The sequence below is a fragment of the Schistocerca cancellata genome, chromosome 6 (genome assembly GCF_023864275.1).
Source record: "Schistocerca cancellata isolate TAMUIC-IGC-003103 chromosome 6, iqSchCanc2.1, whole genome shotgun sequence".
Lineage (NCBI taxonomy): Eukaryota > Metazoa > Arthropoda > Insecta > Orthoptera > Acrididae > Schistocerca > Schistocerca cancellata.
This window is the reverse complement of record NC_064631.1, coordinates 532,071,228-532,089,843: the sequence shown is the minus strand read 5'-3', so window position 1 is coordinate 532,089,843 and position 18,616 is coordinate 532,071,228. Positions and strand designations below refer to the sequence as shown.

The 18,616-nt window shown below is 41.8% G+C and overlaps 1 protein-coding gene across 1 annotated transcript in view; it reads right to left on the bottom strand.

Annotated features, from left to right (window-relative positions):
* Positions 1-1,740: 1,740 nt before the first annotated feature.
* LOC126088572 (aromatic-L-amino-acid decarboxylase-like) overlaps positions 1,741-18,616 on the bottom strand; it is a 188,174-nt gene continuing 171,298 nt past the window's right edge. The window contains exons 11-12 of the mRNA XM_049906760.1: positions 7,574-7,774; positions 1,741-2,824 (exon numbers count right to left, since the gene is read on the bottom strand). Coding sequence (XP_049762717.1) covers positions 2,594-2,824; positions 7,574-7,774 — 432 coding nt within the window. The 3' untranslated portion in view covers positions 1,741-2,593. The remainder of the gene's footprint in view (positions 2,825-7,573; positions 7,775-18,616) is intronic.

The window sequence follows — 18,616 nt, the reverse complement described above, 5'->3', positions numbered from 1 at the left end:
AGTCGGGAGCTCGGTAAATGGAGCCAACTATTAACCTAGCTCAGTTGTTGAGTGTAACCTCCACCCATAATAATTCACAGGAATTACCCACTTCTACTTCACTACAGGATAAACTACTACTAACAGCAACAAAAATGCCACCACCGGTTGCATGCAATCTATCGTTTCTAAACACCGTCTGTGCCTTTGTAAAAATTTCGGCAGAATTTATCTCTCACAGCCATGTCCTGCTGTCATCTAGTCCCTGCAAGTGCCGCCAAACAACACTCTCTACTTCCGCACCACTGCCCACTCCCAGCCTGCTATTCTTCTCCTTTCCCACTCCATTCTGGGCTGCTGTTTTCGTTCTACATGACACTTACATTCTGGCCACAGCAGCTGGAGATAGCAGTCATGCATGCATGTCATGTGCTTTCTAGTGTGAATGTACGTGAGTGTGTGTGTGTGTTTTCTTGTTTTCTGATGAAGGCCTTTGCCAAAAACTCAGTGCATAACAGTCTTTTCATCGTGCTTTTCCATGTGTCATCTTTTACAGTGAGTAGCAGTCTATTCTTTTCAGAATATTGTTGACATTCCAAACTGGACTTTCCATTGCTTAAAAAGCACAAATTTGGTTTACAATTCGTGATATAGTATGTATTTTTCACTCCTCTCACAAATATTTTAAATTACACAGTATCATGATGCATAAAACCCTTGACACAAATGATGAAAGATTAAGCAAAAATTACATAAACAATAAAATATTATAATCTATAATTTTGAATCAGATTTATCTGGCACATGGAGTCTCAGACAAAGGAAAACCTTAGTCACCTTATATGCTGGTATATATAAATATAAACATGCAAGCTGCATGGATTTTATTACTAAACTGAATTTGTGACACCTTCTACAACGGCATGCCAAGGATGAACATCAGTGAAATCAGTTTATCGCAGTCAAAGTGGCAAAAAATGTGGAACAATAACAAAGTATGTCTTTTGCTTGGGGTGATACAATACACTTGAATATGAGTAAAAAGTTTGTGTTCTGAACTGTTTATTCCATAAAATGTAAAATAAAGTATATGAATTACACAATTAAATACCTTCTGCAAATTCTAGAAGAACACAATTAGTAATATTTTTTATCCTTTAATATTTTTATAATCTCAGTGAATGTACAAACATCTGTTCCACAAAAGTGTTTCTTTTGAAACTCAAAGTGTGACAGGGTAAGCTTGTCATATTGGTGCAACTGGGGTTCAATTCTCTGGTACACTATTCTCTCAAAGATTTTGGAAAGTGATGTCAGAAAATAGACTGTCTGATACTTATTTGTACCTCTCCCACTTTATTTTATAGAAGCATACAATAACATATATTTGGAAAAATATCCTGAATTAATTATGTATTATTCTTGTGACTAAGAACATTACACATTATAAGACCAGAACATTTTAATAGCTTAGCAGCATCAGCAGCCTCATATAAACTTTTGCCTTTGAGCATCTTGTGATTTTCTTCATTTTACATGAGGATGAGAGAAATTTTAATTTCATTACATCACATCTGTATTGCATTTTTGATATTCACATTTCCTGTCACCTTGCAACTGCTTACACAATTTTTCTTGCTAATTTTTAAGTTATTTGTAATACTTGCTCCACATGAACTGTCCGTTATAAGACTCTAATTCCATTTAACAGCAACAGTGTCATCTTTCATGGCCCCTTTCCTGTCTTTTCTACAATATTCAGTGCTGATTTCATTTTATTGTCTTAGCTGTCAGTTTTCAAATGGACAGCTATGAGCATGTTCTTGGAATTTATACAACTTATATTCATATGTTTCAGCAATATTTATGATATGAAAGTATTTGTGGGTAGTTACTCATTCTGGCTATTTCATGGATGAGCTTTTTGTGATTACCTGTAGTGATCCAGTGTTTTCATAATGGTTACCTAGTGCTGCATTAAGTTAATTTTTTGGGGAAATAGTAAAAATAATTAATCAAACAAATATTTTAAAAATTAGAGGTAGTATTGCACTCACTGAAAACTTCACCACAGTAATCCTTTTCTTAGCATTCCCTAAAATCTGCCATTGTCTTGCCAGTGATCAGCATCCCTTTATTCATTGAGTGCTTCTGGACTGTATATGCTATTAAATTATAAGCAGGTAAGTTAATTTTTGTTTGAATTTATAGTGGCCCTCAGTTTCTTATTGTATGTGTAATGGGAGTTTGTTGAAGATGCTTGATAGGGTCATAACAAATCAGCATAGCCCATTCCAAAAGTGTAACAAGAGAGAGAGAGAGAGAGAGAGAGAGAGAGAGAGAGAGAGAGAGATTGTAGCAGTGTTTAACCAAGAAAACATTTTATGTAAAACATTCTTCTCGTCAATGATTTATATATTAACAGTATGTGACATCTTACAATACTTGCTGTATGAGGCCTTTTATGTTTTTGTTATATTTTTATTTTATTTTATTTTTTGTGATGGTGCAGTATGTGAAACACACAGTTGCATTAAAGCTAAAAATGTTATACATATTTCATAGTATACAGTCTGTTGTAAAATACATGACCCACATATGTTTCAAATATATTTTAAACCTTTTCTACAATTTTAACACTCATATCATCAGCATTGGAGTCCAGTATCTTATTTGCAACATACAAAATTTCCTGCCATGATTTTACAATGTCCTTCTCTTCTGTCACAGTACTACATACAACAAATCGTGCTGCAATCTGTTCATTGACAGTTGCTGCAATCAAGTAAATGTTCCTTCGTGCTGTAAGCTGTGCAACTAAGTCTCTGGTCAGCTCATCAGGACCCTGTAGAAACAAATTTTCATTAAATAATATAATTTTGAAACAAAGCAAAGTAATTTTACAAGAAAATGATTAGCTGTATATAACTGCTTTGTACGATTTCTATATACAAAGTCATTAAATAACCTTAACAACTTTTTATTACAGAAGAAAACATGTTATCAGTTTTCAACACAGACTTTATTGAGATCAATGCAAGTTTGTCAATATTTTATTAATGTTTTGATTCCACAGACAGAAAAAAAGAATTCAGACTGAGTTACCATGTGTAAACCACCTCTTTTGCTTTAACATCATTCTGTAACTTCCTGCCACCTGGTTCCTCCACCAAGAATCCAAGTCTATGATAATCAGTTGGTACTCCATTGAGTAAAAATGCCAGGTGTAGTAGACATTCAGAGCAAAGAACCAAAATATTTTTTTATTATTAATTGGTTAATGTGTTGCATTCTATTAGTTTTCTGCAACAGTGCATCCACATTCATGAAATCAAACATTTTAATCTTGTTATTTTGATAAAAAAAATGATTTGCTGTTTAATAGCTTGCTGCTCTCAAAGAAGCACAAGTATTACTTTTCTAGAGCAAAAGAGCTGTATGGATTTTCTTGAATGTCACCTGTCATTATGTCTTTGCTTGATCTCTGGGACAAAGCAGCATGACCAGTACTCTTCACACACAACATTATGCTGTATTAAGTCCTTCAGACTCATAAAACTGTAGCATAATTTTGTAGATATTTACATGGAATTGTTTGAATCTGGACGTAAGTTGCTATGTTATTCACCTAACAGAAACTTTCAGGTATTGCAGCACATAGTGAATGTAACTACCTGGCAGATCAAAACTGTGTGCCATACTGAGACTCAAACTCAGGACCTTTGCCATTCATGGCAAGTGCTCTACCAAGTGAGCTACCCCAATATGAATCACGACCCATCCTTACAGCTTTATTTCCACAGGAACCTCATCTTCTACCTTCCAAACTTCACAGAAGTATTGTGGAGACATGGCTTAGCCACAGCCTGGGGATCTTTCCAGAATGAGATACTCACTCTGCAGCAAAGTGTGTGCTGATATGGAACTCCCTGGTGGAAGTAAAGCTGTGAAGACAGGTTGTGAGTCATGCTTAGGTAGCTCAGTTGGTAGAGTACTTGCCGACTAGCACAACTCATGCACATATAAATGAGCACTGTGGCCCCATTGTGGTTAGCAGCGATCTCCACTGGGGTGGGCAGTTGCCATGCAGAAGAAATATTGAAATATTAGATGGACAGGGAGAGAAATGGAAGGGTAGGGGAAGATACTGTAGTGTTGCCTTTGGGAGTGTACAGAGACAGGATGATACATTCCTAGGAGCAGCATATTTGCTAGAGAGGGGCACTAAGGGGAGGGGGGGGGAGGAAGGAAAGGAGAGAAGACAAGCAAAGAAAGTGAAGGACTTTATAGATGAGCTGGGGGACAGGAGGTGTTTGTTAGGCTGCAATTGAAGTATGGAAGGGGCAGGTAGGGAACAGGGATTAATGAATGAAGATCAATGCAAAATCCATACCACCTGGATTCTTTCCACCAAAACCTGCTTTTCTGAACTGTGCAGGTGGGAACTCACCTGCAGCATATTTTTTTGTTCCTACAACTGCACTGGTCTCAACCTTTGCTACTCCATGTCTCTCACATGCCTCTATTCTGATCCCTGATGCCATTCCAGCCTCACGTGCTTTCTGTCCCACATGCTTGACTGCATAGTCATTTCCCTTCCTCAGCTTCTCCAAATGCTGCACTTAGCAGGCCACCAACTTCTCCCTGGCACATGTCTGCACACTCCCAAAGGCAGCACTACAGCATCATCTCCTGCCCTTCTATACCTCCCCCAGTCTACTCCATGTCTCTTCTACAGTGTGCAACAAAATTAAAGGGCCAGTTTTTTGAAACCCCATCCTTTTCTCCAGTTTCAATACAGAAGTTTGAGATTTGGCTCTAAGGTGCTTACAAGCTTCCTCTGTAATAGTGCAGAAGTGTGGCACCCTGCAAAATCACCCTTGGACTTGGCAATCCTTCAAACAGCACAGTGGCATGTGGTTTTTTTCTTTTTTTTCTTTTTTTTTCTTTTTTTAAAAAGAGGCCAGCACTCATACATTGTCACCAGTCCCCCTACCCACATCTCACCCCATCTCTTGAAGCCTCCAGGATGGAGGTCAGAACAGTGATGCCCAGCATTGAAATTGTGCAGCTTTCTTATGGACAGATGAGAGGAACATTTTGGACACATTGCTGCTTAGAATTGACATGAAAAGGCTGCAGGGCATGTAATAAAGGGCATGAAAGAAACCACCCCTTCCCTTGGGGCATTCATTTTCACACATTTCGCAGCTGAAAATTACAGTCTGTATTGCAAAATGCAACAGGACAATCTCCTTGACAACCTTCAACATGCTGATACTCCTTAGATGTTTCAACCTTCTCTAACTCTGCCTGTAGCAAATTTTTTGGTTCCCATAACTGCACTGGTCTGAAGCTTTGTGGACACATTCCACATCATAACAGTTACTGTAAGATTGGACATTGATCAACGGAAGATGTAACTAACTAGCTAACTAAGGAAATCAAAGGGCTGCAACCATGTTGAATGTGATCTCACTGCTTTGGAGTGCAGCATGACCACAATTTTTGGTCTGGTACACATGGTGCAAACCACAAGGAAGTGTTCAAAACCATTCAATGAAATATGAATGTGATCCAAAGCAGAAGATTGTTTTTATGCTTTTTCATGCCCCCCTTTTTTGCACCTGCAGCATGTGCATGTGGAATGTACCATTGACACAGACACATGAATAAAATGGCAAAGGGTCCCTCTAAGACTCCACAGTTCAGCAACAACCTTGGTGCCATCTGTGCACCATTTTTGGGCACTTTAAAAGTGTCTCCATACAGAGACACCCATCCACTGATCCCTACCTACCAGTGGTATAGGCAACCCTTCGGGGTGACACTCACAGATTTTGCATGGGGCCAGCAGGTGTTAGTGTCAAGAGGGTTGATTATCTTACTGGTGAGTAAGGCTTGGTTGTCCCTGTACAGAGACTTTTTAAAGTGCCCAACAAAGGTGCATAGGTGGCACTGAGGGTATTGTCAAACTGGAGGGTCTTAGAGAGACCTTTTGCTATCTTATTCAAGCATGTATCAATGTAGCAGTATCCCCCCTCTCATGTACATGGTACATGAGGGCAGAAAAAAGGAAGGATGACAAAGCTTAAACACACTTTTCTGCTTTGGGTCACATTCCACCTTGTACATCAGAGCAAAAATTGCAGCCATGCTACATTCCAAAGGCGTGTGGTCATGATTAATGGCATTTTAGACCAGTGATGTCCTTAGAGAGGGGCTGAATCATCCAGTAGGTCTCAGCAGTGTCAGAGGTTGTCAAGAACACGATACTACTGCAAATTACACTGCAAACTTGTCATTTTGGCCTGCAGAATGTGTGAAAATGAATACTCTAAGGGAAAGGATGGTTTCATTCATACCATTTATGATACACCCTGAGACTCTTTTTTTCTCTATCCTGCCCAGTGATGTTTCCAAAATGTTTTCCTCAGAGGTAGCAATGTGGATAAGGGGAGGTGTGATGACCTTTTCATGGTGTGACACATCCACAGTGGCACTGGGCAGAATCATGATGAAATCTGTTGTCAATGTAATGTTGTTAACCCAACTTACATCTCACATGGTCATACGAGCTCTGGCTCTTTTTGTTTTTCTTTTTTACAAATGTCGATGGCTTACTGTTTGAAGTGTCACCAAACCTGAGGGTGACAACACAGAGCATCACAAATGGTTCAAATGGCTCTGAGCACTATGGGACTTAACATATGAGGTCATCAGTCCCATAGAACTTAGAACTACTTAAACCTAACCAACCTAAGGACATCACACACATCCATGCCCGAGACAGGATTCGAACTGAGACTGAGTGCCTAGAACCATGAGGCCACTGCGGCCGGCAGAGCATCACACTTTTGTATCATCACAGAAGAAGGTTGTAAGCACCTTTGACCTAAATTTCAAACTTCTGCATCACAATGGGAGAGAATGACAGGGTTACAAAAAGGTGGTCCTTTAATTTTGTTATGCAATGTAATGTCCACAATCTGATTCAGTCAAGATTGCTACTCATCACAGTGAGACCACAGCACCTGGAGTTGACAGTTGCTATTATTGTGTGAATTGTGCATGTATGAAAAAATGTGTACGTATTTCTCCATCTAATGAAGGACTTCATCTGTTAAGCTGAATAATATTCTTCAGCCTACTTTAAAATGTGCCTGTATGCTCCTCAATGCCTCGTCTATGCAGTGCATAGCAAATACTTCCTCAATAGTTTAAAAATATATATAATACACTGCATGCATATGTAAGCATAATAAGTAAATGTAGGTGTGCCAAATTGCTCAGCAGTTTTTGGCTCACCACAACATTCCTCCAGATTTGTGTGATAACATTTATTCAGGCTATGCTAAGGCTAGCCAATATGGTTGCATTTGATGTATTTCAGTTTGTCATGTACCTCCACGAATAGAAAAATTCTTAATGTGCATGATTAATCTCACCTCATTTTCCTGATCCTTTATAAACATTCAGGTTCAACTCAGTTTTACAATCAGCTCAAAAACTAAACTACACATGAAAATTGTTAATTTCAACACTTAACTTAAGTATCATTAATTTCATTTTTTGTTCAATAACAAAAACAAACCTTCAAACGGAAACACACAACACCCATACTTTGGTCGCAGGGAATCTCAAAGCGAGGATCTGCTCTGACAAGTGTTTCAAAATATTTAGCCAGCTGCACATGTTTTCGGATTATGTCCTGAATCCCACGAATTCCATACAGGCGTAGAACAAACCACAACTTCAGTGCACGGAACCGTCGTCCAAGGGGAATCTGCCAATGCTGAAACATATACTTCAAAGTAAACACTACAAGGAAAGACAGTCTTATGCAATACAGTATTTGTGGCATGACATGGTACAGTATTGTTCAGTATCTAAGTTTACAAGGGAATGTCTACAAGCAAAGGAAGTGATTAACAATTATTTAAATGATTTAAAGTGATTATTAATTCAAGGGTTGATCTGAACACCACAGTTCATTACTAGGCATGCCTTATTTACACTGATCTATGACCCTCAAATTCAAAGTGAGTCACCTTGTGCTCTACAATATGAGATCCTTTTGAAACTAGCAAGCTGACCAACACTCACTATAATTTAGCTATTATCATTTAATAATTTTTTGTGGTGGTTTATGTTTTGACATAATTCCATTTTCTGCTCAAAAGGATTAAAACTGAATAGGTCCTCACCATTTACATATCATAGCTCCCATTATGATGATGTTTGCTGTATTGTATAATTTGATTTGACACATTATAAGGCACACAAGAAGGTGGTTTCCCTGAAGATTTCCAAAACAGAAGAAAATTAAGCAGTACACAGTGAGATATCATAACAGTAGTATCCTTGGTCAAAACTTATTGTCAACTGTTTTTTGGCCTTAAAATGCATTTTCACTTGTTTTGTGAGTGAATTAATAATTTTTTACTCAGAATTTTCTCACAGTTCTGTGCTAGGGTTCATATTTCATGAGCAATATATCTAGATTCAGTGTGGAGCCACACGAAGTTAAGGCAACCATGTAAACACTTTATAGTAAGATGGCAATCTTCCACATCTATGTCAATACCCTGTGAACTGCAAGAAGTTGGGAATTTGTGGTAAGATATTATGGGACCAAACTGCTTAGATCATCAGTCCCTAAGCTTACACACTACTTAATCTAACTTAAACTAACTTAAGCTATGGACAACACACACACCCATGCTTGAGGGAGGACTCAAACATCCGACGGGGGGAGCCACATGGACCATGACAAGATGCCTCAGACCGCTCGGCTACCCTGCGTGGCTGTGAACTGCCCTTTGGGGGTTGGCAGAAGGTCTTCTTTTATTATTATCATTTAATTTATTTCCTTCCATCTTTCAACAGCGAATGGTGACCTGGAAGAACTACTATTGGTAAGCCTCCATTTGAAAGTGAATATCTCTGATTCTGCTGCCACAGTTATTTGACATGATGTACTTGAGAGGAAGTAGTATGTTGTCTAACTATTACTGGAGTGTACTCTAGCCATGGTGCCTCTCTTGTAATGTCTGCCAGGGGAGTTTGATGGACATCTTCATGATGCTCTTATACTTTCCCAATGAACATGTGAAGAAAGGCATCACTTATCTTTGGGTATTCTTTATCACTCCTACCCAGTGAGAGTCCCACAATGCTGAGCAATATTCAAGAGTCCGTTAATTGAGGGTTGCATTAAGCCACTTCTTGTATGAATTAATTACATTTTATTTGGATTCTTCTGTGGATCTCAATCTGGCATCAGTGTATCTTCATATACAATTTAATGTACTGATCCAACAACATTTTGTCAGTTATCTATAAATGTGGAATATAGTCTTCACTGATAATGTTCTGATGGTGGTTGCAATCAGTTCTTGCTCTACACTCAAAACAATTTTATTAAATTATTTCAAGGTAAAAGTAATGATTCACAGTTGCATGTTTGTTGTATAGGTTGTCTCACTAGCTTCAATCACCTTCACAACATCAAATCTATAAACTTTTGCACAATATGATCATATTTATGCTGCCTGATTCAGTGCAGAAGACCTTCTGACATACTGATATATGTTTCTGGAGGTGGAATCCATGGTAGTATGATACACTTTTGTGAAAGTTTATTGTGCAGAGGGTCTATCACAGGTTATGATAAAACAGTGGAAAGTCCAGGTTGGAATACCAACATTATTAAGAAATGGATAGCTTACTTATTACCATAAAAAAAACACATTGAGATGCAGACAGGCACAATGAAAAGACTGTTATACATTGAGCTTTTGGCCAAAGCTTTCTTCAGAAAGGAGAACACTTGCACACTAACACTAGCAAGCACACCTCACATACATATGACAATTATCTCCAGCTGCTCCAGCCAGAATGCAACTTTATCACATAAAGCAAAAGGAGCAATCTGGAGTGAGTGGGGAATGGGTAGAAATAGCAGGGTATGGGGGCGGGGGAAAGGGGGGGAGAGACAAATCAGCACAGCATGGCATAGCATACAGGGACTAGATGGTGGCATGACTAAGCTGCCAGGCACAATGCCAGGAAGCAGTGGGGGAAGGGGCAAGAGGAAATGGGGAATGGAAAAAAGAAGCAAAAAAAGGGAAAAGATGGGTGGGTGCATTGGCAGAGAGTGGTGCACAATGAGGATTAGAGGATTGAATTAGGACTAGATGATAGGACAGAGGAAGGGGAATCTGTCAGGTGGAGGATGTGGGGGACAGTACATTACTGTAAGCTGAGGCTGGTAGAATTTACAGAGAAAAAAATGTGTGGTACAGGAAAGAGTCATCTGTCCTATGCAGGAAAGCTGGTGGAGGGGAGGATCCAGATAGCCCTGGTTGTGAAGCAGTCATTGAAAGCAAGCATTGGGGGGGGGGGGGGGGATTTTTTGGTGTCAAAATGCAGATACTGTTGCGGGTTGGTGGTTTTAATATGGGCAAAGTTGTGGATGGAGCCATCAGAGAGGAGGAGGTCAATATCCAGGAAGGTGGCATACGAGAGGGAGGTGGAAGGTATAAGGATAGCATGTCTTGGCCCCAAGTCCAGATCATGAACGTATTATCAATGAACCTAAGCCAGATCATGGGGTTAGAGTTTTGTGAGGCCAGAAAGGTTTCCTCTAGTGGCCCATAAACAGGTTCGTATAGGAGGGTGCCACAGTGATACCTATGGTGGTACCTTGTTTTTGTTTGCAAACTTTCCTTCAAAGTAGAGGTTGCTGGTTGTTACGACAAAGTTAGTAAGTTGTATGAGAAATGAGGTATTAGGTTTGGAGTCTGAAGGCTGTTGGGAAAGGTGCTATTCAACAGTAGCAAGACCATAGGTGTGAGGGATGTTGGTGTGTAGGAAAGTGGTGTCAACAGTGATGAATAGGGATCCAGGATGTAAAGGGGTGGGGATGGTAAATAGTCAGTGAAGGAAGTACTATCTTTGACATGGGAGGCTAGATTCTGGATAATGGGATGGAGGTGTTGGTCACAGGGGGCCAAAATTCTTTCAGTTGGAGCACAATAACCAGCTACAATAGGACGTCAAGAATTGTTGGGTTTGTGTATTCTGTGGAGGATGTAGAAAGTGGGTGTGCAGGGGGGAATGAAGAGGTAAATGGATTCAGGGCAGAGTTTCTGGAAAGAGCCTAAGGCTTTGAGAAGGGACTGAGTGTTATGTTGGACTTCTTGGACGGGATCACTCTGGCAGAGTTTATAGGTGAAGGAGACAGACAATTGGCAGATGCCTTCTGCCAGGTAGTCACTGTGATTCATAATGATAGTCCTATCATCTCCTCCCTTCGTGTTCCCTTACGCTCATTTTGCACCACTTTGTATCATCATGCCCACCACTATTTTTCACCTTCTCTGCTGCTCTCCTTTTCCACTTCCGCCTCCCTGCCCTTTACCCAATCTCCTTCCCCAATAGCCTCCAGGCATTCCACCTGGCAGCCATGTCCTGCCACCATTTAGTCCCTGCACACTCCACCAAGCAGGACTGACTTTTCTCCCTCCACCTGAATCCTACTATTCCTCCCTATTCCACCCCTTTTCAGACTGCTGCTTCCATATGACACAACACAATTTCATTCTGGCTGGAGTGGCTGGTGATAATCATCATGAATGTGTGAGATGTACTTGCTTGTGTGACTGTGTAAGCATGTTTTTGTTTTTTTCCTTTCAGTCAAAGGCTTTGACTGAAAGCTCATTGTGTAATAGTCTTTCAGTCTGCGTGTCTGCAACTCAACACATCACCTTTGTAGCACATAGCAATCTATCCTTTTCATGACACTGTTGATATTCCAACCTGTACCTTCTATTGTTTGATATTGCATAAAAGTTTTTCTTCCATCCCACAACCCTATGATGTTTTCCTCTGTAACTATTCTCTAAAGCAGTACTTTACTCAGTGTCTATTCTTTGTCTTATTTCCTATGTTTTATCATCGCTTTCCAAACTGCATACACACTGACATCTGAGCCACACAGTATCACTGGCCTCATTCACACACAACACACAGACACGTGACCAGATGGATTATTGGTGCAGTATCTCATGCCGCAAATTATTCCTGCCAATAATTATAATTATTCCTATTGATCACCTTCCTTTCCACATCCTTACATATTTTCACCCATTATTTCACACACCTACCTGTGTCACACGAACTTGTGAGCATTGACCTAATCAATCCTCCAAACGCATGCATACTCCTATACATTGTCAGTTTCAACCTTTTTTCCCCACATTTTTAAATGTATTTTTCTGTGTTTCTATGTATTTCTGCAGTTTGTATATATCTGTGCATATTTTTAAGTATTTTTGCATATATTTACATATATGTGTGTACTTTATGCATCTTTTTCTGTTATCCAGTTACCCTCACAACAACATAATGCCTTCATCTGCCCATTTTCTACATCATTTCCAACTTCCCCAAATCCTTCCAGGCCACAATGGACTCTGCTCCATCTTTCTGCACCAGTTCAGGAAAGTACCACTTCTCCTGGTTAAAACTCAGTCCCACATACTGTGCCTTAAAGGTTGCCTAAACCACGGCATCTCTCCAACAGCCTAACCATAAAAAATATTTTTTCTAGATCCTACCCCACCATTCACAATACCCTTCATTTTTCCAGATTCCACAAGTCCCTATTCCTCACAAACATGGTACTGCAAAACACATTTCCATGGCACAGGCAATCCAGAACCACCTCTGTCCCCTATTGCTACTGTGCAATCCCTATTACATACATCATACCCCTGGAATTGAATCACTTGGCCTCCAGCACCTAGAAGAGCATTCCAGACACCACCTCCATAAGTTGCAGTATGTAGCCTGCTGACATTCACCTGATGCCTTGAGGCACCATTATACAGCACCTATCCTACCCATAAGTGTTCCTTCACATCAACCATTCATAGCAACCACATCCTGCCTAGCTGATTTTTTCAACTAACCACATCCCCTAACACTCCCTATCAACACTCCACTAAATCCAGGACCAAACCAATCCCAGAACACTGTTGACAACCTTTCCAACAAAAATCTCAGACCACAAAAATTTCAATTCAATTCATAGGTCTTCAGCACTATACCCAAATTTAACAATGTTGGACTTTTCAAAGAACTACACTCCTTCTCCCAATCCCTGCCATGGAAACACTTCTTTGCAATCAACCCTCCAACCGAAGCCAACACAATATTAACATTGAACACTGCCTCTCCCAGTTCACAGCATTATCCACCTGCATTCATACCTCCCATCCCACTCCATCTCCCTTTTAACCACTCATTGGTCACCTTCTATGAATGCCTTACCTTCTACTTCACATCACCATCCTTTCCCAGGTCCCTTGCTAGGAACACTAACCCTTCAGTAGAAGAAAGAACAGCCACACGGGCTCAAAACATATCCTGACTAACTGTCCCATCTGCAAAAACAGTTCCAACACTGTCATTATGAAGTGCGGTGTCTGTCTGGCAGAAGGCCTCTGCCAATTATCTGACTCCTCCACATATAATCTGTGCCAGAATGATCTGATAATAGAAGCCCAACATAATCTCCAACCCCTGCTTAGAGCCTTAGGTCCTTCTCAGAACCTCTCCCCCAAATCCATTTCTCCTCTCACCCCTGTGACCTGTGACAATCTGCACACCCACCATCTTCAAGCTCCCCAAAATCCAAAAACCCAGAAATCCTGTATGCACTATTGTAGCTGGTTGTTGTGCTCTGACTGAAAGAATTTTGGCCCTCACTTACCAACACCTCCAACCCCTTAACCAGAATCTAGACTCCCACATCAAAGTTACCACTTCCTTCACTGACTAGCTGCCATCCCCACCCATTTATCTCTTGGATCCCTACTCATCACTGTTGACACCACTTTTCTATACACCAACATCCCACACACCTATGGTCTAGCCACTATTGAATAGTATCTTTCCCCAACAGCCTTCAGACTCGAAACCCAATACCTCATTCCTCGTACAACTTACTAACTTTATCCTAATGACCAACAATCTCTCCTTTGAAGGGAAGGTAAGCAAAGAAATACATGGCACAGCCATAGGCACCCCCATGGCACCCTGCTATAGGAACTCGTTTACGGGCCTATCTAGAGGGAACCTTCCTAGCATCCCAAAACCCCAACCCCATGATCTAGTTCAGGTTCATTGGATAATATCTTCATGATCTGGGCTCAGGACAAAGACACCCTATCCTTATACCTTCATAACCTCAACACCTTCTCTCTCAGCCATTTTACCTGGTCCACCTTGATCTGGTATGCTACCTTCATGGACATTGACTCTCTCCTCACAAATATCCTCCAGACCTAATGATTTTCTGTAACATGTACACCCACACACGCACCCACACCCACACACACGCGCGCGCGCGCGCGCGCGCGCGCGCGCGCGCACACACACACACACACACACACACACACACACAGCCTCCCACCACCCTCAAGAAACAGCTACAAAGCAGGGCTCCCTTTATCAGCCAGTATCATCCAGGATTTGGTCAAGTGAATCACATTCTTAATCAGGGCTTCGATTATCTATCATCATGTCCTGGAATGAGGAACATCCTACTCAATATCCTTCCTACCACCCCTAAATTGTTGTTCCATAGCTCACTCAACCTCCAAAACATCCTTGTGAATCCCTATGCTAATCCCAATCCCAACCCAGCTGAATATAACATGTTTGATTTCAATATCTGCTTTGCAACCTGAGCCATCTGGATGCTCTTCTCCACCATCAGCTTTCCTAAATTGTATAGATGGGAATTATTCTTACAACATCTTCTCCACTTGTTAAATTATCCCAGTCTCAAACTATGGTGACCTGCCCATACCCACTACCCAAGAATTTCTACCCTACCTGTCCTATCCCCTCGCCCTCATTGTGCACCACTCTCTCTCAATGCGTCCACTGGCCTTTTCCCCTTCTCTGCCTCTCTCCTTTTCTGTTCCCTATCCCCACCTCCATTCCTCCCTTGCAGCCACCCAATCCTATGCCTGGCAGTCTTGTCCTACCATCATCTTGTTCCTGCACTCTCCTCCAGGTAGTGCTGACTTCTCTCCTGCCACCCATACCCTGCTCTTTCCCCCTTCCCTACCCCATGCCAGATCGCTCCTTCCCTTTCATGCAACACAGTTGCATTCTGGCCAGAGATAGCCATCATGTGTGTGTGTGAGGTATGCTAACTTGTGTGAATGAATGTGTTTTCATTTCAAAAGATGGCTTTGGGCGAAAACTCAATGTGTAACAGTCTTTTCATTGTGTCTATCTGGAACTCAGCATGTCATATCTTCAGTGAGCAGAAATCTACCTTTTTCATAATATTACAGCAAAAACAATCAATTATTGACAACATTATTTAATTTGGTAGATAAAAAATCAACTTACCAAGTGTCAGCAGAAAACACACATAAAAGACGAGGGGGAGACTTTTCTTCTCATCCCGTACGGTAAGTCTCTCCTGACCCGCAGTTCTGGGTGACTTTCCTGAAATCTATCCCTTTTCCTATACCTCTCCAGTCCTTTTCCTTCACCCCTCTTCCTTCCCCTTCAACCCTTCTGCCTGAAGAAGGAGCTGCTGGCTCTGAAAGCTTGCCAATTACAACCATCTTTTATGTGTGTGTTCTGCAGCCAGTTAGTGAGTAGATTTTTCATAACACTGTATGTTTTAATGAAAAATGGTACAGTCATCCCATAAGACCACCTTCAGTATGAGACACTCCAGATTATATGAGAAGCTAGTTAACAGAGTTGCTGATTGCGCTTTTCCAGAGCCCCATTGTTCTGTTCTCGGGGCTGCTGAATAGTAACTATTGGTACCTGTTTCATCTGAACAGTGTGACAGGTACTAGTAGGCAATATGGAGCAATTGCAAAAGATACCAACCGGTATTATGTAAAAGCTCTGTGAAGTGGCTCATCATGTCATTTGGAGCCTCTGGTCTGATGATTTTCTATTGACTGAAACCACTTACTGGAATCAGAACTAAATAAGCTACTGTGATTGTGACTGCTTTTAATTAAAATTGTACAGACAATCCCAGTAATTCTGCAATGATGTTAATAATTGCAATCTCTGACAGGTGTGTGAGGACACAATCAAGTGATATCAAAATCAACTGCATTAAAAACTGAATAACGAAATACAGTTGAGAATAAAATTAGCTTTATACACTAAAAGAATATTGAACGACTTACATAAAGGTTTTTTAACCTTTTCAATTTTGTGTTTTCTCAGAAGTAATTATGTTTGGTACTCTCTCTCTCTCTCTCTCTCTCTCTCTCATGCGAATGCAACTCACACATCCATGACTGCAATCTCTGGCAACTGAAGCCACACTGCGAGCAGCTGCACCAGTGGATGCTGGAAGAGGTGACTGGGTGAGGGTAAGGAGGAGGCTGGTGTGGAGAAGGGAAGGGATAGTATGGTAGGGGTGACAGACAGTGAAGTGCTGCTGGGGTGAGTGTAGGGCCCAGGTGGGGGGTCGGTAGGGCAGCTGAGTGCTGTCAGGAAGTTAGAAAACAGGTAGGGGAGAGTTGGAGGGGGTGGGTGGGGTAGCGGAAAAGGAGAGAAGTAAAAAGACTGGGTGCGATGGTGGAATAAGAGCTGTGTAGTGCTGGAATGGGAACAGGGAAGGGGTTGGATGGATGAGGATAATGACTGATGAAGGTTGCAGGGAAAGTTCCCACCTGCGCAATTCAGAAAAGCTGGTGTTGGCGGGAAGGATCCATATGGCACAAGCTGTGAAGCATTCATTGAGATGAAAGCTGTCATGTTTGGCAGCGTGCTCAGCAACAGGGTAGTTCACTTGTTTCTTGGCCATGACTAGTTATATCCTCACCCACAATTACTGTTCCTTAGAAGGCATTACTGACAAACAAATCAGGAACACAGCTATGGGCATGTACATGGCACCATCCTATGCCATCCACTTAGAGGAATGCTTCCTAAACACTCGTAATCCTAAACCCCTCACCTGGTTCAGATTCAATGATGACATCTTTGCGATCTGGATCAAGGGTGGGGACACCCTATCCACATTCCTCCAGAACTTCAATTTCTCCCCCATTTGTGTCACCTCACCTCAAAAATGGCTACATCAGTACCTCTGTCCATATCAAACCTGCTAACCACCAGCAATACCTCCTCTTCAACAGCTGCCACCTGTTCCTACCAAGAAGTTCCTTCCATACAACCTAGCCACTCGTGGTCATCACATCTGCAGTGACGAGTGGTCTCTTTTGAAATGTACTGATGGTCTCCCTGAAGCCTTCACAGACCGTAATTATCCTCCCAACCTTGTACAAAAACAAATTTCCTGTATTTTATCTTTCCAGTCTCCCACCACCTCCCAAAGTCTCATGGTCTGGCCTACACAATATACTCGTCCATCCCTACACAACCCCGCTCCCAACTCCTTACTTGATGACTCATATCCCTGTAACAGACTTAGATGCAAGACCTGTCCCATACATTTTCCCACAACCACCTACTCCAGTCCGGTCACAAACATCACCTATCTCATCAAAGGCACAAGCTAAGCTTCAACCACTGTGCTGCATTCTATGTGGGCATGACAACCAACAAGCTGTCTGTCTGCATGAATGGCCACTGACAGACAGTGGCCAAGAAGCAAGTGGACCACCCTGTTGCTGAGCATGCTGCCAAACATGACACCCTTCATTTCAATGATTGCTTCACAGCCTGTGCCATTTGGATCCTTTCCGCCTACACCAGCTTTTCCAAATGGCACTGGTGGGAAGTTTCCCTGCAATATATCCTATGTTCCCATAACCCTCCTAGCCTCAACCTTTGTTAGTCTTTGTCCTCACCCATCCATTCCCTTCCCTGTTCCCATTCCAGTACTACACAGTCCTCATTCCATCATCACACCCAGTATTTTAACTTCTTTCATTTTCCACAACACTCCCAACTGCACACAGCTGCCCTGCCCTCTCCCCACCCTGTCCATGTGCACTCCCCAGCAGCACTTCACTGTCTGCCACTTGTACCTTACTATTGTTTGCCCTCCCTGCTCCAGCCACTTCCTTCCTGCACCCAGTCACCACTCCTATCATGCACTGGTGCTGTTGCTTGCAGTGTGGCTTCAGTTGCCAGAGACTGCAGTCATGCGAGTGTGAGTTGCATTTGTGTGAGCACACACACGTGTGTGTGTGTGTGTGTGTGTGTGTGTGTGTGTGTGTGAGTGTGTGTGTGTGTTTTTAGAACTGTCTAAGGATGTATAAACCATTTACAGATTTTCTCAGACACAAAATTGATATACACTCCTGGAAATGGAAAAAAGAACACATTGACACCGGTGTGTCAGACCCACCATACTTGCTCCGGACACTGCGAGAGGGCTGTACAAGCAATGATCACACGCACAGCACAGCGGACACACCATGAACCGCGGTGTTGGCCGTTGAAAGGCGCTAGCTGCGCAGCATTTGTGCACCACCGCCGTCAGTGTCAGCCAGTTTGCCGTGGCATACGGAGCTCCATCGCAGTCTTTAACACTGGTAGCATGCCGCGACAGCGTGGACGTGAACTGTATGTGCAGTTGACGGACTTTGAGCGAGGGCGTATA